A 19,989-nucleotide genomic window follows, 5' to 3' on the forward strand; every position below is an offset into this window, starting at 1 on the left:
CACGTGTGAGGTTTTACGCCCCTCGTTGCAAGGTAGCGCGGCCTAGTGGCCAGAGTCCATAGAATTGCCCCGGTCACAGTGCAGCACGACCTAATGGCCAGAGTCCATAGAATTGGCCCAGGTTACAGGGCAGCACGGCCTAATGACCAGAGTCCATAGAATTGCCCCGCGTTACAGAGCAGCACGGCCTAGCGGCCAGAGTCCATAGGAATGCCCCTGGTTACAGGGTAGCGTGGCCCAGTGGCCATAGTTCATAGGATTCCCCCTGGTTACAGCGCCGCAGGGCCTTGACACAGGCTCAGCAGGGAGATCCTACTGAAACACGCTGAGGCTTACCGGGGGCAAGGTATCAGTCCGTCACCCCCCCCCACCGAGTAGCTTCCTACCGTCTTGAGAGATGGAATCCCCCACGAGTCTCCAGGTTCTCCGCGGGTCACCAGGTCCGTCGCCTCCTCAGGCTCCTTCCGCAGCAGGGCTTCATGCCGGCCAGGAGACGCTTCAGCTCCCTGCCACTTCAAGGGTGTTGGCTGGTCCTCTGCAGGAGCTTCCCAGGTAGGTCCTTCCCCTGTGGCCGCCACCCCAGACTGAGCTGAGTTCCCTCCTTTTATACTCCCAGAGCATTTGGAGCATGCCCAGTACGAACGGGGCGGGACTTCCTCTGTCAGAGCTACTGGTCTGATGCCGCTGGGACTAGTGCGGGGCAGGGCTGCTCCGTCACACCATGCCTAAAAAAAATCAGACTTAAAAAGTTCTGACATCATACCCTTTACCGGCTCAACCCTTACAGACATCCAAGAACTGTCTGCAGTGGTCCACCACAGCTTGCATCACAATGGAACAGTAGATTTTCTATTAACTAACTCATTGTGCTGGTGGCATGCATACAGAATGAGCCTGTTCATACCATCTAAGCGTCCAGCACGGTTTGGGAAGCACTGCTTTTCAAATCCCTCTGTGAGCTTGAGTAAACTCACCACCTTGATCACAGAGCCCTGCAGCATATTATGTGTTGCCATACACCATGGTACCCACTGTAGACATCCCGACCTCAAACTGGTGCCCGCCTGACCGGTAATTGGCATCTACAGACTCATTTTCACAGAGCGCTCGACGTGCCTCCTTGGATGAACTCCTCTTTTAAATTTGTTGATTTGAAAGCACAAAACCCTCAATAAACTCAGAGCAACTTTGATTTGTTTCCTCACATTTCCATGATAAAAAAGATAGTTGCAGCAAAATTTGCTGGAAACTCCAAGTACCAGGGAAACTATGAGTAGGAATTTGAGTTGCCTTATGGCACCAATGCTATCACAAATTCCCCATGAGATCACTACCCTGAATTGTGACATCACTGTTATCAGAATCCTGTGGTTTAAAAAAAAGAACCAGTTAAACAACTTCTCCCCATTTTGCTGGTCCATCAAGGTGATAGAGAGACACAAATTAGCAGAGAGTTACAGAATATTTTATTAGAACTTTATACACCAACAGAGCTGGGGCCTAAAAAAGCAAACAGGAAGCAGTTAAATAAGGCTCCAACAGTCAATGCATTGTTTAAAGGGATGGTATCAGGCAACAAATAATTCTTTCCTTATGTTATCCCCTTAGGCTATTAACTCTGAAAGAAATGTAAGAAAAATTAATGTATTTCTCTCCTCCCTCTTTATGCTGTTTATTTACCCTTTGCCCCTCACTCATCTTGGAGAATGACCCTACATGAGGTCAATTTCATTTCTGCTCTGGGTCAGTTTCACTCTCTGGTCATCTGGCGTTAAGCACACCTTTAAAATAAAAGAAAGTATTCTCTCTTCTCATTACTTGTGTTTTAATTTTATTCATATTGGCTTTTGTAAAACTCTTCTCATTCCTCCCTTTTACAATTCCCTACATCCATTTTTATATCTAAATATAATCTATCTCTACAAAACCTACCTTTTAGGGATGAAACTACTGACAGTATAATCCTCAAATCCCATTTCCACCCCGGGTGCCTTCCCTTGTGCGCTTTAGCTTTACCCACCCTTGTTATTCTGCAGGGGTCTGGAATACTATACAATCCCCAGACAATATGTCCCAATGGGAAAAAGTATTTTACCAGACTCCTTAATCTTTGGTGGCAATGGTAGTAGTTGGGACATGTAGATTATACTAGCCCACTGAATACTTAGCAGAGGGGAAGAGAGATGCTTGCTCATGCTCCTCCCATCATTAATATACACGTGGGACTGTATTAAATCTTTTGATATGTAACAGAGAGAGGCGTGTAATGCTTCTTTAGACTCTACATTTCATTTTAATATACCTAAGGTAAAGCTGGACTTTACCCTCCTGCCCAATCACAAGAAAAGTGGGATCAAGTTTTGCTCCTATCCCTTTTTACACCTATTAAACACTAAATTTAAACCCACCAATCAGAGCAGAGAACCCCCCCATTCCCACCAATCAGCGCAGACCATGTTCCAATGTTCTAACCCCCTTGTTCCTACACAGTGCGGAATCCTCATATTCAAAGAGGCAAGACACAAGCCAGGCGTTTGGGAGGGGTCTCTGCGGCCTGAGCCACAGGAAGAGGGATGGGGCAGAATAATTCCACAGGGCTACCAGGCCCACTCAGGAAGATAAGTGCCTCCCTGAGTCAGCCCCATCCCATTTGTCAATGGGAATCTCTGTGGGGAACAGTGGCTGGCAGAGGCTGTGCCACTCTGGGAATCAATTCCCCCAGGAGGGGAAAAGATCTCTGGGGGGCAGTGTTGGGGTACCACAGGAGAGAGCTACATTTGTGCTGAGAGGGAGGTTAAAGTCCCAGATAGGGGTGTCCCATCCTGTGGATTTAAGGACAAGTTACTTTTATGTATATCGGGATAGAGTCCCACTGGAGAGCACTGTGTGTGTGAGTTAGGGGTGTGAAGAGGCGTTGGGGTCCCTGGGGAGCACTGTGTGTGTGTGGTTTATTGGGATATATCAGAGGAGAGGCCCCATTGTGGCAGCAGTGCATGCAGAGTAGGAGTGGGGAGGTTCAAGCTAGAGGCCCTGCATTGAGCTACTCTGTGCCTCAGTATTACATTTCAAAATTACTCTTTCTCCCAGGAGTTGGATTCCTTCCACGAAGAGCGCTCTGGCTCCCCTCAGATGTCTGCTTCTTCAGCCGCTGAAAGTACCATTCCCAACAGCCCGCCCCAAAAACGCAGGCACACAGCCAAGGGAGAGAGCTCCCAGAGCCCCGAGGAGGCCTCCGAGTATCTGAGTGGTGACAATGGGATCAGATTTCACATTCATCCAAGAGATGAAATTAAGATTTGCGACCGCTTCCTGCTGGGGGGCTGCACCCAGGGGGACAGCTGCCCCCTCCACCACACCTGCTATCCCTACCATTGGCAGATTAGGCGGAGGGACGGCAAAGCCTGGCAGAGTGTTAGCGAGTCAGCTCAGCGGCACCTAGAGAAACTTTACTGCGACACTGGAAAAGAGCAGATTAAGTTTGTGGACAAGTAAGTGATGGAAAGCCAAACTCCAGTCCTGGAATCTACCAGCAGGAGGAGCTGTAGGAAACAGTGGGAGAGGTGCTGGGTATAGGGAGTTCATGGTGTCTCAAGTCCCTGCCCCAATCTGGGATGAAGCATAGGGAATACCTCACACATCTCCCACTTTCATTCATTCCACTCCCCAAGTCCCTTATGTTCCACATGTGTGGGACTCCCCTCACTTTTCTTGTTGAAAATTCTTTTACATCAGAAATAGACTCAAGGAACTAAGGTTACAGAAGGGGTAATTTGCACTAGAGGTGTGGATCCCAAATTGAGAGCTATGGTGTAGGCCACAGTGCTGGCTGACAGGAACTCCCACCCTACTGCTGTCCCGGCCTTGCCCAGCAGGAGGTGCTGTAGCGAACTGGGCAGAAGCACTGGGTGCAGGGGAAGCTCCTAACTACTCCAGTCCTGGACTCTCCTGGTAGGAGGTAATGGAGGAATAATTGTTTACTGTATCCTTTTCCTGCTCACAGAGGTGGTGCTCTCGGGAGCATTTTTCTGCAGTCCATGAAGCTGGTTTGCTTCGTCGGACCCTATGACAAAGTGCGGCGACTTTCCAACACCTCTAATCCAAAGGAGAACCCCCACTTCCCCACAGAGTGGGTGGCCTATTGGAAGAGCAATGGCAATTGGATGAAGTATGAGGAGGTGAGGAAAAGGGAACGGCAGTCCAACCTGCGTCATGTATATCATACAATGCGTTTCCCCAGAAATGCCTCACTGAGGTACACAAAGGAATTACATTCTGTAGTTAAACCAAAAACAACAGCAAAGGGGGAGACACACTGAGGGACACAGACAGAGGAGAGAAGGTGTGTGGAGGGGAGATACTGAGGATGGGGAAGGAGCCTTCATCAGCAGGAAGAGAAAGGAGTTTCTCTGCTATGGCCTGAGGGAAAACCAGGCTGAAAAGGCTAAAGGATGCTGTAGGGAAAGGTCATAGTTAGTCAAGATGAAGAGAGGCTGGATGCTGGCAGATCTTTGCCTCTGGCTTCCCCAGATATCTAAAGAATTATTGATGAAGGTGGCAGCCTGAGGAGAAGTGTGTGGGGGTCCTTGGCTTTCCTCTTTGGAGCACTCTCACTGTATACCTCCTCTTCCTTTCCCCCTCAGCCCATCTCCCAAGGTCTCCTTGCTGCCTATGAGCAAGACAAAGACAGCTACACCTTCGAACGCCAAGGCCACTTCTTCATTGTGGATCTGAAGCGCCATGTGCAACGGAACCGGGATAAGGAATACGTCCGCCTGGTCCAGCGCCGGCCTTCCTACCGCCCCCTCCTCAGTATGGTGCCACATCTGACGTAAGTGACTCCCCTGGCAACCATGGTCCTAAAGGAATGTAAGCAGCATTCAGAGGAGATTAATTCTAGTCTCACTATCTCCCTAGGACGCTCCCTAGAAGACCCTGGGGAACAGTTTCTTCCACTTCTGACGTCCTCGGGGAGAATCCGAAGGATGGCTACTGTGGCTCCTACCCTGCTGCCTGGGTCCCGAAGCCACCAGATGGCCAGGCTTTCTTGAAGATGGAGGTGCTACCAACAGAGGTTGCGTACCACAGAGTTTGTGCTCTCTTCCATCAGTCTCTCTCAGAGGAAAAGACACTGGTGCTGGGGATTTACCGAATCCGGAATGATGATCTCTGGGAAAAATACACCAGGTATAAAGAGAAATGTTGTGGGGAGATTGTGCGTGTGTGTGTATGTATGTGTGCGTGAGAATCCTAGCACTAGTGCCCCGGAATGCCAGAGGGGGAACGCTGGAGCTAGTGCTTACACTTGTGGAGCTCACCATGCTCAAGGCAGGAAGTGTAAAACCTAATGTCAGTGCTTTCGGGTGCAGAACTCATAGTCCTGGAAGCCTAGGAACATGAGCCCTGGAGCTGGTGCACTAAGGTGTGCACTCATAGGAGTATAACTGAAGGAACTAGTGTGCTAGGTTGTGAATATTAGTGCTTGTTTCCTCGGGTGGGGATCTTAGCACACCACTGTGAGCGTGATTGCTTCTTGTTTGGCAATTCCTTGTGCTGCAGTGTAGGTAGATTTAGCTGCACTGGAGTTTGCATATTTGGATGCATCCTTGGGAATGGGTGCATGGATCCTAGTGCATTGGGCTGCATATGTTTGTTTGCAGGGTGCATGCATGTGCACTGGTGCACAGATAGTGCAGTGGAATGTGAATATTTGTGCAGTGGTGGGCAGATCCTAGTGTACTCAAGTGACATTGGATGCACTAGTGTGTCATTGTTGGATGGATCCTTGAGGGCTGGGGGCGGGGGAGAAGACTGACCCCCTAACTCTTTGCCGTTCAAACTTTTGGCCTTTATCTATTAAGTAAGTGGAGATAGAGGTGGTTGAGGGGAGTTAGGCCTCTACAGTTTCCCCAAACATCCCCTCTGGGCAGGATCTAAGCCTGCTTTTTTTCCCCTTTGTGTTTAATTCAGGCAGAAGGCCATCATGTCCCATGCATGTTCACTGCAGGAGAAACACCAGCTGGAGAAGCACCTCTTCTATGGGAGCGCTGCTGACTTCCTGGAGCCCATCTGCCAGAAGAACTTTGACCCCAGCTTCTCAAGACTGCACGCCCCCATCTATGGCAGGGGCTGCTATTTCTCCAAGAGTGCCATGTATTCACACCGCCACGGCCAGGCGAGCAAGGCTGGGCTATGCAACATGTTCCTGGCCAAGGTGCTGGTGGGCAAGACTGCTGTTGGGCATAAACTTTTCCACCACCCCCTGCCCGTGGTGCCTGGTGGGCAGCTCTACAACTCCTGGGTCAACAGCAAAAGCAATACCCAAGTGTATGTGATCTCTGACAACTGCCAGTGCTACCCCTACTTCCTGATCAGCTACAAGATGCTCTCTGACCCCGTGGCAGTGGATGGCTGATAGTGCAAGGGGGAGGAGCTGCTCATTAGGAAAGATTGCTGATGCAGCTTTTCTGATCAGGTTCCACTTCCCCCTGTGGGGACAGGGGTCACTTTTTGTTGTCACCTACAGCCTTCCTATGCAACCTGCTCTGTAAAAGCCCACTCTGCATCCACTCTGAGCAGTGGCTGTGACCCTCCCAGTGTATATGGAAAACAAGGCCATCTAGTTTCAAAACAGCTCTGTCCCACCCCATCCTATTCAGTCTCCACCAGATTTACCCACCCTGTGTTCAACTTCGCCCCTGTCACATTCACTGTCTATCCAAATGCAAACATCCCTGCAGGCTGTGCCGTCAGACACTGCTCCAAGCTCTGGCCTGGAAGCTGCTCTATTACACCATACGAGCCATCACCCTCCATTACCTCTCATTGCTTTTGTGGACTACAGTATGAGATTCACAAAAAGTCACCACTTTGTGCATGACTCACCTTCTCTTCCACCTTTTAAAGGGGCCTTCAGCCTGGGGGTAATCGGTTTGTCAAAAGTTGTTTGCACAGTGGCTTGCTGTAGTGTTTGCTAAGTTTTCTGGTGTAGAACTAATTTAGAAATATTGTTCGAAACTCACCATGGGTCAGAGCGCTCTCCTGTGTTTGTAATTAGTTAACATTTAAGTGTGTTATATGGAGGCAGAGTGGCTGTAAGCATCTGCTATGTCTAGTCTGTTGCATGAAACCCCCCCAATGTCAAGGATCAGGGAAAGTTTCTGGTTGTTCAGGCCTTGCTCCCAATGACAACATGTCACCTGCCCCTGCAGGAAACCTCCTGTGATCCTGTTTTTGGGACCTAGGAATTGGCCAGTTGTTAGTGAGTTAATATGTCCCAATACCTGAGAACCTGCGGATTGCTCATTTATTCATGTAAGCAATAACTGTTTAATTCACACTGTATTATTAGCATAATTACTGAGTTACTTTCTTTGCTGAGTTTCCTTGCCTTCATAATTTGAGATCACTTGCCTTATACTTTACATTATTTTTCTTGTCTTTAAAATTAAAGAGCTAAGAATGTTGTTTACTGCACAATGTCGGTGTGATCTACCTTATCTAACACTTGGTTAGTTAGACCTGTTACTTCATTTGATTTAATACCCCAGCAATCACAATTAATGTAGTCTAGGAAGTTACCCTATGTAGAATCATAGAAATATATGGCTGGAAGCAACCTCCAGAAGTCATCTAGTCCAGCCCAGTGTGTGTCCCCCCTCAACCACACACACTGAGCAGGACCAAGAGACTGGGAGTTCAAGGTAAGTTGTGGGTAGTCGGTACCTCTAAAAATTCTCCTATCATGATTAAGTGCCAAAACATGGATTTGGGGCCTACATTTTCAAAAGGGACTGACCTGAGGAGCTCTGCAGGTGACACCTTTTTTAAAAAAGACCTGATTTTCACAGAGCAGTGGCTCAGCACTTTTGGAAAGTCAGCATCCTCTTAAAGGGTCAAGTCAGGTACTTAAAAGCTAACACACTTAGGATACTACACAGTTTTGTCCACAAAAGTCAGCTTTCATCAACAAAACAGTGGCGGTATACGCACTAAAATGCTTCTCCCACTGATTTAACTCTCCTGCTCCGCCAGCATTATAAAACCTCCTCGACGAGCGGCATAGAGCTTTCTGTGATGTAGTTAGAGCGATGGACACCGTGTTTCTTATGTCGCTGCGAGAAGCCTCCAGGAGGTGTCTCACAATGCCCATCTTGATCACTTTGGTCACCATTTTGAGCTCCGCTGCCCTGTTACAGCCAGTTACACCGGCATATGCCTCTGCCTCTTTAAAGGCTCGGGAATTTTTGAAATTCCACTTCCTGTTTGCTCCTCGAGGACAGATCACATTGCAGCTCTCTTCCCAGCTGACCATGCCGGCTCCCTGCAGCAGACGCTCTCCTGCCTGATGTTCGCTGGAGTGGGTGGATCTGCTGGCTCTGTGGGGAGAGGAGGCTGTGCAGTCTCAGCTCCGCTCCAGCTGTAGGAACTTTGATTCCTATGGACAGATTTCTCGTGGCATGGAGGAGAAGGGGAGAGAAAGGGACACACAGTGGTGCCATGCTAAGGTCAAGGAGCTGAGGCAGGCGTACCAGAAAGCAAGGGAGGCCAATCATCAGTCTGATGTGTCACCAAAGGCGTGCTGCTTCTACAAGGAGCTGCATGCTATCCTCACCAGTGACCCCACCTCCACTGCCTAGAGTCCCCAGGATACTTTGGGGTGTGCATGGGGGGAAGAGGCTGGAGGCAGCAGCCCGCAGAGTGAACCCCAAGGATGAAATGGTGGTTGAGGAAGTGGAGTTGGAGGAGGATGGGGAACATGCACCAGGGACCTCTTTTTAACTGTTGTGGGTTCTAGTCAGTCGCAGCATTCTGGCTCTGGCATGCCCAATACAGGAGAGGGGAGCTCTGGTCAGTTCTCATTGTACATTGATATTGCAGGGAGACATGAGGAAGAGCTATGTTTTTTTGTTTGTTTGTTCCAGTATAGGTGAGGGATAGAAATAACCAACACTAGCACTGTTTGCATCTGCTTCTCATTCCCCTGTGCAGCTAGGCAGAGAGGGCACTGTGGAAAAGTTTGTTGATGCACACCATGATTTCCTGGGAATCCTCCATAGAGATCTCTGGGAAACTTTCCTGGAGGTACTTGCCAATCCTCTGCTGAAGGTTCCTTGGGAGGGCAGCCTTATTTCTTCCCCCGTGGTAGGAAACTTTGCCTTGCCATTTGGCAATTACCTCTGCAGGCACCAAAGAAGCACACAGGCAAGCAGCATGCAGAACCAGTCTGTAGCCACACACATGCAGGAGCTGGTCCCTTTCAGCCTCAGTTTCCCTCAGAAGTGAGATACCAGCTGCTATCACCCCCGCCCATGGAAAACGGGGCCAGTATTCAGAATAGTGGCCCTAGGCACTTGTACTGATATTCCTGGGAACCCCTCCCCTCACCCTTTGTCCCATCTTGCCCCTCCATCCCCAGGCCACCATGATTAGGGCTCTTGCTATTCTGTGTGCCTGCCAAGGGAAAGTGAGAAAGTGGTGCAGCTAACTTGTCTGGATCAAGGCTGTGAGTACACTCACAATAGTGCCTCTGTCCACTCTTTCTTTAGCTTCTGAAGATATGCCCTTGAGGGTTTCCGCCTGCACACCAGCTGAGCAGCTCTGCGTGATAAGGAGATGAACCAGGAGGGGTAAGGAAGACATGTTCAGGGGGGTAGATTCGTCTGATGCAGATGATAGCAAGCAGAGAACATGGAGAGAGACTATAAATGAAAGACTGAGAATGGATAGCCAGGAGTGGAAACAGGGGCAGGAGCAGCTGATACAGGGGCAGGAGCAGTTCGTGTTAACTTGATAGGCAGGTAAACTGTCTTTGATGCTAAGGTCTGTAAGCTGGCACAGACTCACCCCTGCGGTGCCTCCTGCTGGTCTCTCAGGGAATTAGCTCAATTTCCAGGCCGGTGTCCCACTGCCACTTGGCCCCCTTGGCCCTCCCTGGACCCCAGTGCCCCTTTCTCTGGGTGCTGCCCCCTGGCAGTACCCCCACAGTTCTGGGTCTCCCCCTCCCAGGGGAACCCCCACCCACTATCCCCACCTCATCTCAGTATAAGGATACTGCCAGTCATTGTCTAGCCCCGCGCCCTGGGACAGACTGCAGTATCAGCCTACTCATCACTGGCAAGGTTGGGTTTGGACCTGCTGCCTTGGCCTACCCCTAGGCTGCCCTCTGCAACCCCAGTACCTGTTGGCCTTATGCTAGGCTGCAGCCTGGGGCTTTCCCGTCTGGAGCTCCCCAGCTCCTCTGCCTTTCCCAGCCCTGCTCCACTCAGGTACCCTGTCTCTAGCTCCCTGCAGCCAGGCCCTTCTCTCTCTGAATGCAGAGAGAGACTATTGAGTGCCTAGCTCCCAGCCTCTTATACAGGCCAGCTGTGGCCTGACTGGGGTGTGGCCCAGCTGTGGCTATTTCTCCAATCAGCCCAGGTTTTCAGAGCTGCAGCCTTCTTTCAGGGCTGATTTCAAGCCCTTCAGGGCAGGAGCCGGTGTCCACCCCGCTACAGGGTCTGTCTACACAGCACCTAGATACCCATGGCTGGCTATGCTAGCTGACTCAGGCTCACAGGGCTTGGGCTGTGGGGCTGTTTCAAGCTGTGTACACTTCCAGGCTTGGGCTGAAGCCTGGGCTCTAGGGCCTATTACCTTTTGAACCTTAAGATTAGAACTAATTTGTGTATCTATGTTTACCTGCTTTAAACTTGTAAATAACTCTCCTATTTCCTGTTCCTATTTAATGAATCTTGAGATAGCTTATTATCAGACTGGCTACAAGTGCTGTCTTCGGTGTGAGATCTAAGGTGTGACCTTGGGTAAGTGATCACTCCTTTGGGACTGGGAGTGACCTGAATATTGCTGTGATTCCTGGTGTAAGGGATGATCTATCACAAAAGCACGCTCACCTGGGTGGCGAAATAGATTGGAGTACTGAAGGGGACTGTCTGTGACTCCATGATTAAGCTGTTATAGTGCCTGAGGAGTTTACAGTTAATAATTGGTTGGGGAAATCTAAGTATAAACTCACAAGCAGTGTGGGGTTTGTGCCCTGCTTCCCAACAGTCTGCTCTGAGGTTGGGGCTCAAGCTCTTGAGTCACTGCGGGCAGCTTGACACCCAGCACAAGTGGTCTCACCGGCATAGACCGGGAATTCCTTCCCTCTGGGACTCTAATATGGTTTTTACACTACATAGGCCCCACAAAGTTCAGCCCACAGCACAATTCATGCTCTCCCATTGGTGTAGTAGTGACTCCACTAAAGCACTATCTCTGAGAGAACCAGGCTGCCAGCTGCTGTGTGTTGCAGCTCAAAGTGTTTGTTGATTATTAAACAGCTATATTATGGTGGATGCCTAAGGCCATATGGTGCTGAGCTCTGAACAAGCACAGAAAAAGAGACAGTCCCAGCCTCAGAGAGTTTACAGTCTTATGCCATGGGTGGGGGGGCAGCATAAGACCCCCTCTCAAATATGGTAACCCAGAGGAAGCTGCCCTGGGTCTGTGTTATTTTTTTCTCTGGCCGAGGCAGGAGTTTTTAAAATGTCTGTGTCTTTTCTGTGTCCACTTCACTGACAGGGGCTGTGACCCCAAACCTCAAGAGAAGCCTATGGCCCTTAGACAGGGCTGTGAAGAAAAAGAGAGTAACAAGAGGGTAAAAGTAAAGAGATTTAATAGTCGCAGTAACCGTTTTATAGCTCAGTAGTGATCAGACCAGGATCCAGTAGCAGTGACAGCTCCCCTGCACCTCATTCTTGCAACTGCCCATAGGTTGCTGAGAGCCCTCTGAGTGTTATCGCAGGAGCTGCCCCCGGGGATGGTCAGTGTAGGAAGCTGGTTTCTGAATCTCTGGATGAGAAGGATGATCATTGCCCACCATCCAGGTATTCCTGGTTGCTTGCTGCTCTCTGGGGAGGCAGTTGCATCCCTTGATCATGCCTGGAGGCGCAGGGCTGGTGAGACAGGGGATGAGATCATGCTTTGCATTTAGAACTTCATCACACCTGGTGAGACAAGAAGAGACTGAATCAGAAGCTGGGCAGATCTGAGCCTCATCCCACAAGGAAGAGGTCCCAGTGATGAATGTGGCACCTGCTGAAATGCAGCCACTTCTGGGGCAGGACATGGCAGCTACTATCCCCCAGTGTCACTGCAGTGAAGGGCCATAGGAAGGGAGGGATGGAACTGCAGGGGGACAAAATGGAAATACCTGTGAGGAGGCATTTGGGCAAGACCTTGGGTTTATTCTTGTGCGAACTATCATGGAACTGACCTGCTGGGGATCAGTGCAGTGTCCAGCAGCCCAGCACCACCCTACTGGATGCTGAAGCAATGCCTGATCTCTAACTCAGACACTCATGCCCATAGCTAACTAATGGGTATTTAGTGAATGCCGGGCACTGTCCCAGGTTCATTCAGCTCATTTCAAAACCCAGCTTTAATATGGAATAGATGGGCCACAGCTTTCTAGGAGCACTAACAACTGCCAGGGGACAGCCATATTAAATGTTCCCTCTCACCCCTTGTGCCCTTTCACCATTTGTCCCTCTGCCAATATCCACTAATAGGCTAACACAAAGTCAGATCCCCCTATTCGCTGTCTCACTGCCCAGCTCCCTTGCTCCAGAGATCTCCCTCCATAGGGGCTATGGGCAGAGGCTAGACTCTGTCCATCAGACACTTATGGACACTGGCATCCAGGCCCTAGTGACAATCAGAAATGTGTCACTTTCACAGCCCTGTACTGTAAAGTGATCAGGCTCCTGTGCTTTCAGGTGTGGGCATGGGAGCCTGTGCTGGGGAGTTTGTATCTCTAGAGCCCTCCGACTCAGCTGCCCCATACAGAAGCACCCCCTAGAGGCTCCATCTCCATTAGCACTTCCTGTGCTGCTTCGGCTGATTGTGGAACCACATAGTCGCCTGGAAGGGCAGAAGGAAAGGGATGAAGGAGATGCTGATGGAAGTGGGAGCTACTCCCCTCTGCCCGCTACACTCCCTCCACTTCCCCATAGGGACAGTGTCATATTGCATGGTGTGTTTTAGACTAGGAGGCAAATACGCAAAAAAGTAAAGTACAAGACTAAGAGAAAGATGGAAAGGTTCCCCACACCCCCACTGGCTAGAAATCTCCCTAAGTAAAGTCCCTTTCTGGGTTGAGAGAATGGTTACCCGACACCTACCACATTTGCAAGCCTGGGTAATGACCCCTCTGGTCCCCATTTCCCTCCCCCTGATCTTCCTTAAAGGAACTGCTACGGCATCAGTTTGTCCTGACTTTGGGAGGCCGAGACAGTGGAGGGAGACTCCCCAGCAGGAGAGGCTGGTTTTACCTGCTTCTCAGTGAGGTCCAGGGCCTGGGCCAGCACAGTGATCATACTGTAGGCTGGGTGCATCTGCCTTTCAAAGGAGAAGGTCAAAATGCTCAGCTGAAACTCGCTATACTGGTGCCGATTCCTCCTCCTGGCACGAGATTCCACATCTGGCTCCCTGCTGGGGTCTGCAGCTCCCTCAGTGCTTCTAGCAACTGCACACGGGTGGGCCAGGGACTGGAGTTGTTTTCATCTGTAGGAGAGAAGAAAGGGGAAATGTGTCAGGAGGGTTAAGTGCCAGGAAAGGAGAGGTGTTATTCAGGGGCCATTGGGGGTGTGTAAATGGGTTGGAGTGGAACAAAATGAGAAACATCTTAACAGTGCAGCTAGATCTGACTGTGGCTAGTCTCTCTATTTACCAGAGGGGTAGCCGTGTTAGTCTGGATCTGTAAAAAGCAACAGAGGGTCCTGTGGCACCTTTAAGACTAACAGAAGTATTGGGAGCATAAGCTTTCGTGGGTAAGAACCTCACTTCTTCAGATGCAAGTAATGGAAATCTCCAGAGGCAGGTATAAATCAGTATGGAGATAACGAGGTTAGTTCTATCAGGGAGGGTGAGGTGTTCTGCTAGCAGTTGAGGTGTGAACACCAAGGGAGTAGAAACTGCTTCTGTAGTTGGAAAGCCATTCACAGTCTTTGTTTAATCCTGATCTGATGGTGTCAAATTTGCAAATGAACTGGAGCTCAGCAGTTTCTCTTTGGAGTCTGGTCCTGAATTTTTTTGCTGTAAAATGGCTACCTTAACATCTGCTGTTGTGTGGCCAGGGAGGTTGAAGTGTTCTCCTACAGGTTTTTGTATATTGCCATTCCTGATATCTGACTTGTGTCATTTCTCCTCTTGCGTAGTGACTGTCCAGTTTGGCTAATGTACATAGCAGAGGGGCATTGCTGGCACATGATGGCATATATAACATTGGTGGACATGCAGGTGAATGAGCCGGTGATGTTGTAGCTGATCTGGTTAGGTCCTGTGATGATGTTGCTGGTGTAGATATGTGGGCAGAGTTGGCATCGAGGTTTGTTGCATGGGTTGGTTCCTGAGTTAGAGTTGTTATGGTGCGGTGTGTGGTTGCTGGTGAGAATATGCTTAAGGTTGGCGGGTTGTCTGTGGGCAAGGACTGGCCTGCCTCCCAAGGTCTGTGAAAGCGAGGGATCATTGTCCAGGATGGGTTGTAGATCACTGATGATGCGTTGGAGAGGTTTAAGCTGAGGACTGTAGGTGATGGCCAGTGGAGTTCTGTTGGTTTCTTTTTTGGGCCTGTCTTGTAGCAGGAGGTTTCTGGGTACACATCTGGCTCTGTTGATTTGTTTCTTTATTTCCTTGTGTGGGTATTGTAGTTTTGAGAATGCTTGGTGAAGATCTTGTAGGTGTTGGTTTCTGTCTGAGGGGTTGGAGCAGATGCGGTTGTACCTCAGCGCTTGGCTATAGATGATGGATCATGTGGTTTGTCTGGGGTGGAAGCTGGAGGCATGAAGGTAGGCATAGCGGTTGGTGGGTTTGGGGTATAGGGTGGTGTTAACGTGGCCATCGCTTATTTGTATCGTGGTGTCTAGGAAGTGGACCTCCTGTGTAGATTGGTCCAGGCTGAGGTTGATGGTGGGGTGGAAGCTGTTGAAATCTTGGTGGAATTCTTCCAGGGTCTCCTTCCCATAGGTCCAGATGATGAAGATGTCATCAATGTAGCATAGGTAGAGAAGGGGCGTGAGTGGACGAGAGCTGAGGAAGCGCTGTTCCAGGTCAGCCATAAAAATGTTGGCATATTGTGGAGCTTATGCTCCCAATACTTCTGTTAGTCTTAAAGGTGCCACAGGGCCCTCTGTTGCTCTCTATTTACCGTTAGACAATGGCAAAGCCCAGCATGACAGGAGGAGAAAATCCCGCACTGACCCAGCTGCTCCCCTCCCATCACCACATCCCAACAACCAGAGCCTAGAACATCTCACCTGAGTTCTCTCTACCAATTCTTGCAGTCTTCAGAACTCCATCCATGGAGCTCCAACACTCAACAGGCTCTGGCTTTATCAGTTGGAAGTGATCAAGCAACTCCATGTTCTGTCCTGGAAATTCTGGACTTTGCCTGTGTCTGTAGTGTTTATATCTAGAGCACCCTTGTGCCAACTGGGGATGAGTCATGGACACACTCCCTCCTCCATCCTGTACTGGTTGTCTGGCTAACCAACAAGAGAAACACTAGGTCTGAATACAGAGTTCATTTATTACATATTTTAAATATACTCAGCATCAAGTCATGTAAGTGGCCACTAAGAAACAGCCCTCCAGAGAGACTGTAGAAACCTCCGGAGGAGCACATAGAGAATGGGCATCAAGGGAAGGGCCACCTGAATTGGAGGAAAGAGGTGAAGGGGAATGTTGTGTTCCAACCTTCAGTGCTGCTGAGAGCTGTGGGTTTGGAGCACCGCTGAAAACCAGGCCCAGGAACGTGGGGTGTGTCCCTGGGGTGAGGAATGGGGGTGGGAGGAGAAGGGGATTTCAGCTATTTTGTGCCCCTGCATCTATTGAAATGTTAGTGAATTAAAGCTGGGTGGAAATCAGTGGTTTCCTTGCACCCAAATCTGGGGAAATCCCTAAATGAAAGGAGCAGACTTGACCTGGGATCTGAGAAGTGCTGGAGCAGCAGGGTATGGCTGAAGGGATGATACGTTTAGAACCTTGCCTTTCTAGCTGCTGGAGTTCAAATCTTTCCAGCAACTCCAGATACAACATGGCCTCAAGGAAGAAATGAGGCTTCAGTGGCTGCTGCACCAACCATGCGCTGAGAAATCCCCACGTAGTCTAATGGGGATATTAACTCCCCGTGAGGATGAGACCGGGAAACTCCTCCCTTGGGCAAGTGACACAGGGAAGAGACACAGTTCACCCACGTTACTGGAGCCTGCGCTAGTGACCCGAGCACACGCTGCGGGGGCATTCCCGGCTGGCTGGCTACGTACGGGCCGTAGCCATCTCCTCTGATGCGCTGTAGACCGCCGCGCTGCCGGCGCCCGTCAGCACCATGGCCAGGGAATCGCGTGGCCACTTTGGCTAAGGGATCCCGGGGGTGCGTGCGGGAGGGTCCCTGGGCCAGGCCACAGGGAGGCCCCCATAACACAGCTCGGCCAGCCTCGCCCGGACACTGTGAATCCGGACCGGGACTGATGTGTCTCGTCACCGCTGCGTTATTAGCTCACAGGCAGCAGAGCCTCTGCACCTCTGCGCTACACACCGGGTCCCACTGCCTGGCAGGGCCTGCCCCAATGTCACTCCGGGCCAGGCTCCAGTCTAACCCTATCCCCCACTGTCACCCTGTCTCTCTAGCGGGTAGATGTCACCCTTTCCTGTGCTAGTCTCCGTGTGTTACACCCATGAGGATGCTGGATATGAGGGGTCAGAAACAAGGCAGTAAATCAAAATAGTAATTAAATATTATTTTGAAAATGTGCTCAGGTCCAAAGGCTGCATGTGCTACGCAGGGGATGAAGGATGAGGCCGAGGGAGGGCAGCTCCCATCTGAGTCCATGAGAACCCCAGGCTACACTGCACTAAGGTAGCTTCCCTAATTCTTATTATTGTAATAGTGGCTTTAGCTCTGTAAATCCCACCACATTTGTACATTACATATGAAATCAATGCATTCAACTCATACTTTATTTTTCCCTTCTCCCTGCAGCCTGCCTTCATTCCACGGGTCATCATTCCTGGACAGAAGGATAATCAAATTAGCAGATAAATGAATCACCCGTTCAACTTCTGTTACAGGTTTTGTGGAACTCAGCCTGTGCATCAAATGATCAGTGAGCCAATCACATCACAGCTGAGCACATTCCAAGGAAAGCGATTATTGCATCAAAAAAACCACCTTACCAATGAGTTATTCAGGTTGCCAAATCAAGCCCTGGAACGATTGAAAATGCCAGAAAATCTGATCTGTGAATACATATGATTAATCACAACCACCTTTGAACTACCCTCTTCTTGACAGGACTGCCCTGGGGACGGGGAGGGGCTGGAGTTCTCACCTCATTGAGATGAATTAGGCGGCAGAGTTAACATTGCACTGGGTTGACGGTGAGACAAGCTGTCACCTTTCCTGCGGCAGGTTTAGGCCAGACAGTTTCTGCAAGGCTGAATAAACCCTGCAACACACAGCTGTTTTCAAAGTGGTGGCTGAAACTCTACATTTCGTTTGGTAATGAAAGTTCAGACTTGGCAGAATCAGAAAGAATCCAACATTGCAGAAACACTAAGCAGAAAGGATCAACAACTGTTTCATTTTTTCTGGAATCAGCTGTGCATCCATAGAAAGAAATATCCCAACCTGCCTGAGGCTGAAATGCTGTTGGGGATGACGGGATTCACCTACCACCAGGTATGTCCAACCCGTCATTCCGTGGCTCTGGTTTCTCCTCTCTCTGATTAAGGGACAGGATGGAGAGTAAGGGACAGACATCGAGGGGGTCCTTGAGGTTCCTTCTCTGCCAGAAGCTCCTTCAGTCCCTCTTCTCTCCAATTCCAGATCCGGATTTGGTTCCAGAATAGAAGGGGGAAGCACTGGAGACTTTACACTAGAGACGGGACACCTGGGAGCAGCCTCTGTATCCTCCAGGTGAAAGCTTGAGAGCTACAAACACACTCCCAGTCACCCCCACAGACACATGCTGAGTGTCCCCCACCCACGCCCCCACTCACCCACAGAGACACTCAGACAGCGAGATGCCCCAGGGAGCAGACACCCGCTCACACCTGCCAACAGACACACGGGCACTCTGAGCCTTTTCCAAAGGGGATATTCACTGGTATCTGGCCAGCGTTTTGGGGACACAGATCCCCTGTGTGTGTAAAGCCGGGCAGCTCCATTGAGTACAGGGCAGCTACACTGATTGCCAGGAGTTGGGGTCTAGCCTGTGAAGTGCTGGGTACCTGCTGAGATCTTAGCATTTACACTGATCTCCCCTCTGGGCTGTTTCCTTCCTGCCCTGTCATGTTTGTTGGGGGCTGGTTTATGGGCAATTGGAACCCGTTTAATAAGGGTCAGATTTCTCCCCTCAGAGCATCCCAAGTGCAAGTAGATTCACCACCTGTAAGTCATCTTGGGATCCTCTGGGAAAGAAGAGCCTACAGAAATATCCAGGGCAGGGCTATTAGTGCTGCTAGCAGTGAAGAGAGCTGAACCCTGGGAATCAGAGCAGGGCTCTGGGTTGTGATTAAATTTTCTGCTTTCTCTTCCCTACAGACCCAGTTCTGTGGAGACCCCAGACATGATCCATTCTCCCTGTTTCATTGGCTCTGCAGGGGCCAGCGAGCTCTGCCTTTGACTCCAGAATCGACCTGCCTCTCCAGCCAGCTCCCAGCTGTAGTTTCAGGGCTACAACACACATGCCCCAGAAACCAGCATAGAAACCTCTCCACATGCTGTGCAACCAGTGGCCATTGACTCTCCTTCCTCCACTACTCACAGGTTCAGTCCATGCAGTCTCTGGAGCTGTCACTGTTAATCACTCTGCTCTCTTCATGGACACATGTTAACACATAGGAAGTAACTTCAGCTTTCCTGTCTGGACTCCCCAGTGGCTCTGGTTCCCAGCCTGAGTCAGGGAGTTCTCAGGCTCTTCCATTCCCGAGGAATACTCTTCACTCATGAAAACACCAAGATTCCTTCCGGCTCTAAGCTAAAAGCTGGGCAGAGGGAGAGGGAAAGAACTGCGGTTTAGGTGTTTGTAGAATGCTGGGAGGGTCTCTCTCATTTCAGTGATGCTTTTCTGCGGTTAGAGTGAATCTATTGTCGTATTGTGGTTTTGCTAATTTATAATAAACCAGTTTTAAATAATCTTGTACAGTTCCTGAGCTATAATCAGGTCCAACCCTCATATCCTCTCCTCACCATAAAAAAATAAAATCCCCCTTCCCTCCCAAAACCCACGAATGGCCCCAATATCAGTTGTGTGGGTTTACCAAAAGTGCTGGTGTCACAATGCTAGCTCCTCTCCCAGCCCCTCCCTATGGCAGGGTTCAGCCATAACCGAGGGGGGGTCTTTCACAGTGACTCTTTTTGAATTCCCAAAGATTTGCTGATCATAATAATCCTGCCAAGGGCTGTGAGAGCAAAGTTGCTTCACTGAGATCCTGAACCATAAACTTCACAGGAGCAGCGTCAGTTGGGCTGGTAGCAGAGGTTGTGAACCAAAGAGACTGTCCATGGAGGGGCTTTCTCTAATCAAGTCCTGCAGCTAGCTCTGAGCTCACGCCCGTGCAGGCAGGGTTTGGCCACTGCATGTCTGTAAATAGAAAGGGGCTGTTGGACCTGAACTTCACACCAGTCAGTGATCTCATTATCTGCTAATGTGATTATGCTTCCCCTCTCCCAGCAACTGAAATTCTGCTTAGTCCCATGCAAGGGAAGTGGCCCTGGTACAGAAAGATATTTCTGATCATTACCTGTATCTTAAAATAAACTAAACTTGCATTATTTACATTTAATGGCTATTGCTGTGGGGGGAAAATCAGCATTGATGAGGATTATACTAATTACATCACTTCCTTTACTAATGGGTATCCCTGGTTTTCTCATGGATTCTAATGGGATTCTCTGTGTTCCCGAACCCCCAACCTTCATCCTCCCAACAGTGGGATGGCAAGCTCTGG

The 19,989-nt window shown here is 49.9% G+C and overlaps 1 protein-coding gene and 1 long non-coding RNA gene across 2 annotated transcripts; both read left to right on the forward strand.

The window, feature by feature from the left end:
• Positions 1 to 2,951: 2,951 nt before the first annotated feature.
• On the forward strand, positions 2,952 to 7,473 carry LOC103306486 (protein mono-ADP-ribosyltransferase TIPARP-like). Its single transcript, XM_008173417.3, has 5 exons — positions 2,952 to 3,488; positions 4,001 to 4,175; positions 4,641 to 4,828; positions 4,915 to 5,184; positions 5,968 to 7,473. The coding sequence occupies exons 1-5, from the start codon at positions 3,130 to 3,132 to the stop codon at positions 6,410 to 6,412; spliced, it is 1,437 nt and encodes a 478-aa protein (XP_008171639.2). The 5' UTR covers positions 2,952 to 3,129; the 3' UTR covers positions 6,413 to 7,473.
• A 6,731-nt stretch (positions 7,474 to 14,204) lies between these two features.
• LOC135981554 (uncharacterized) lies at positions 14,205 to 19,171 on the forward strand. Its single transcript, XR_010598618.1, has 3 exons — positions 14,205 to 17,716; positions 17,864 to 17,953; positions 18,581 to 19,171. It is a non-coding gene; the product is annotated as an uncharacterized LOC135981554 (long non-coding RNA).
• The last annotated feature ends 818 nt before the right edge of the window (positions 19,172 to 19,989 follow it).

Source organism: Chrysemys picta, chromosome 1, assembly GCF_011386835.1.
Source record: "Chrysemys picta bellii isolate R12L10 chromosome 1, ASM1138683v2, whole genome shotgun sequence".
In the NCBI taxonomy this organism is placed as follows: Eukaryota; Metazoa; Chordata; order Testudines; family Emydidae; genus Chrysemys; species Chrysemys picta.

Coding starts and splice junctions, on each gene's coding strand:
- LOC103306486 (XM_008173417.3), top strand. CDS start 3,130: ATGTCTGCTTCTTCAGCCGCTGAAAGTACCATTCCCAACAGCCCGCCC. Junction 4,176..4,640: donor ATTGGATGAAGTATGAGGAG/GTGAGGAAAAGG, acceptor TTTCCCCCTCAG/CCCATCTCCCAAGGTCTCCT. Junction 4,829..4,914: donor AGTATGGTGCCACATCTGAC/GTAAGTGACTCC, acceptor CTATCTCCCTAG/GACGCTCCCTAGAAGACCCT.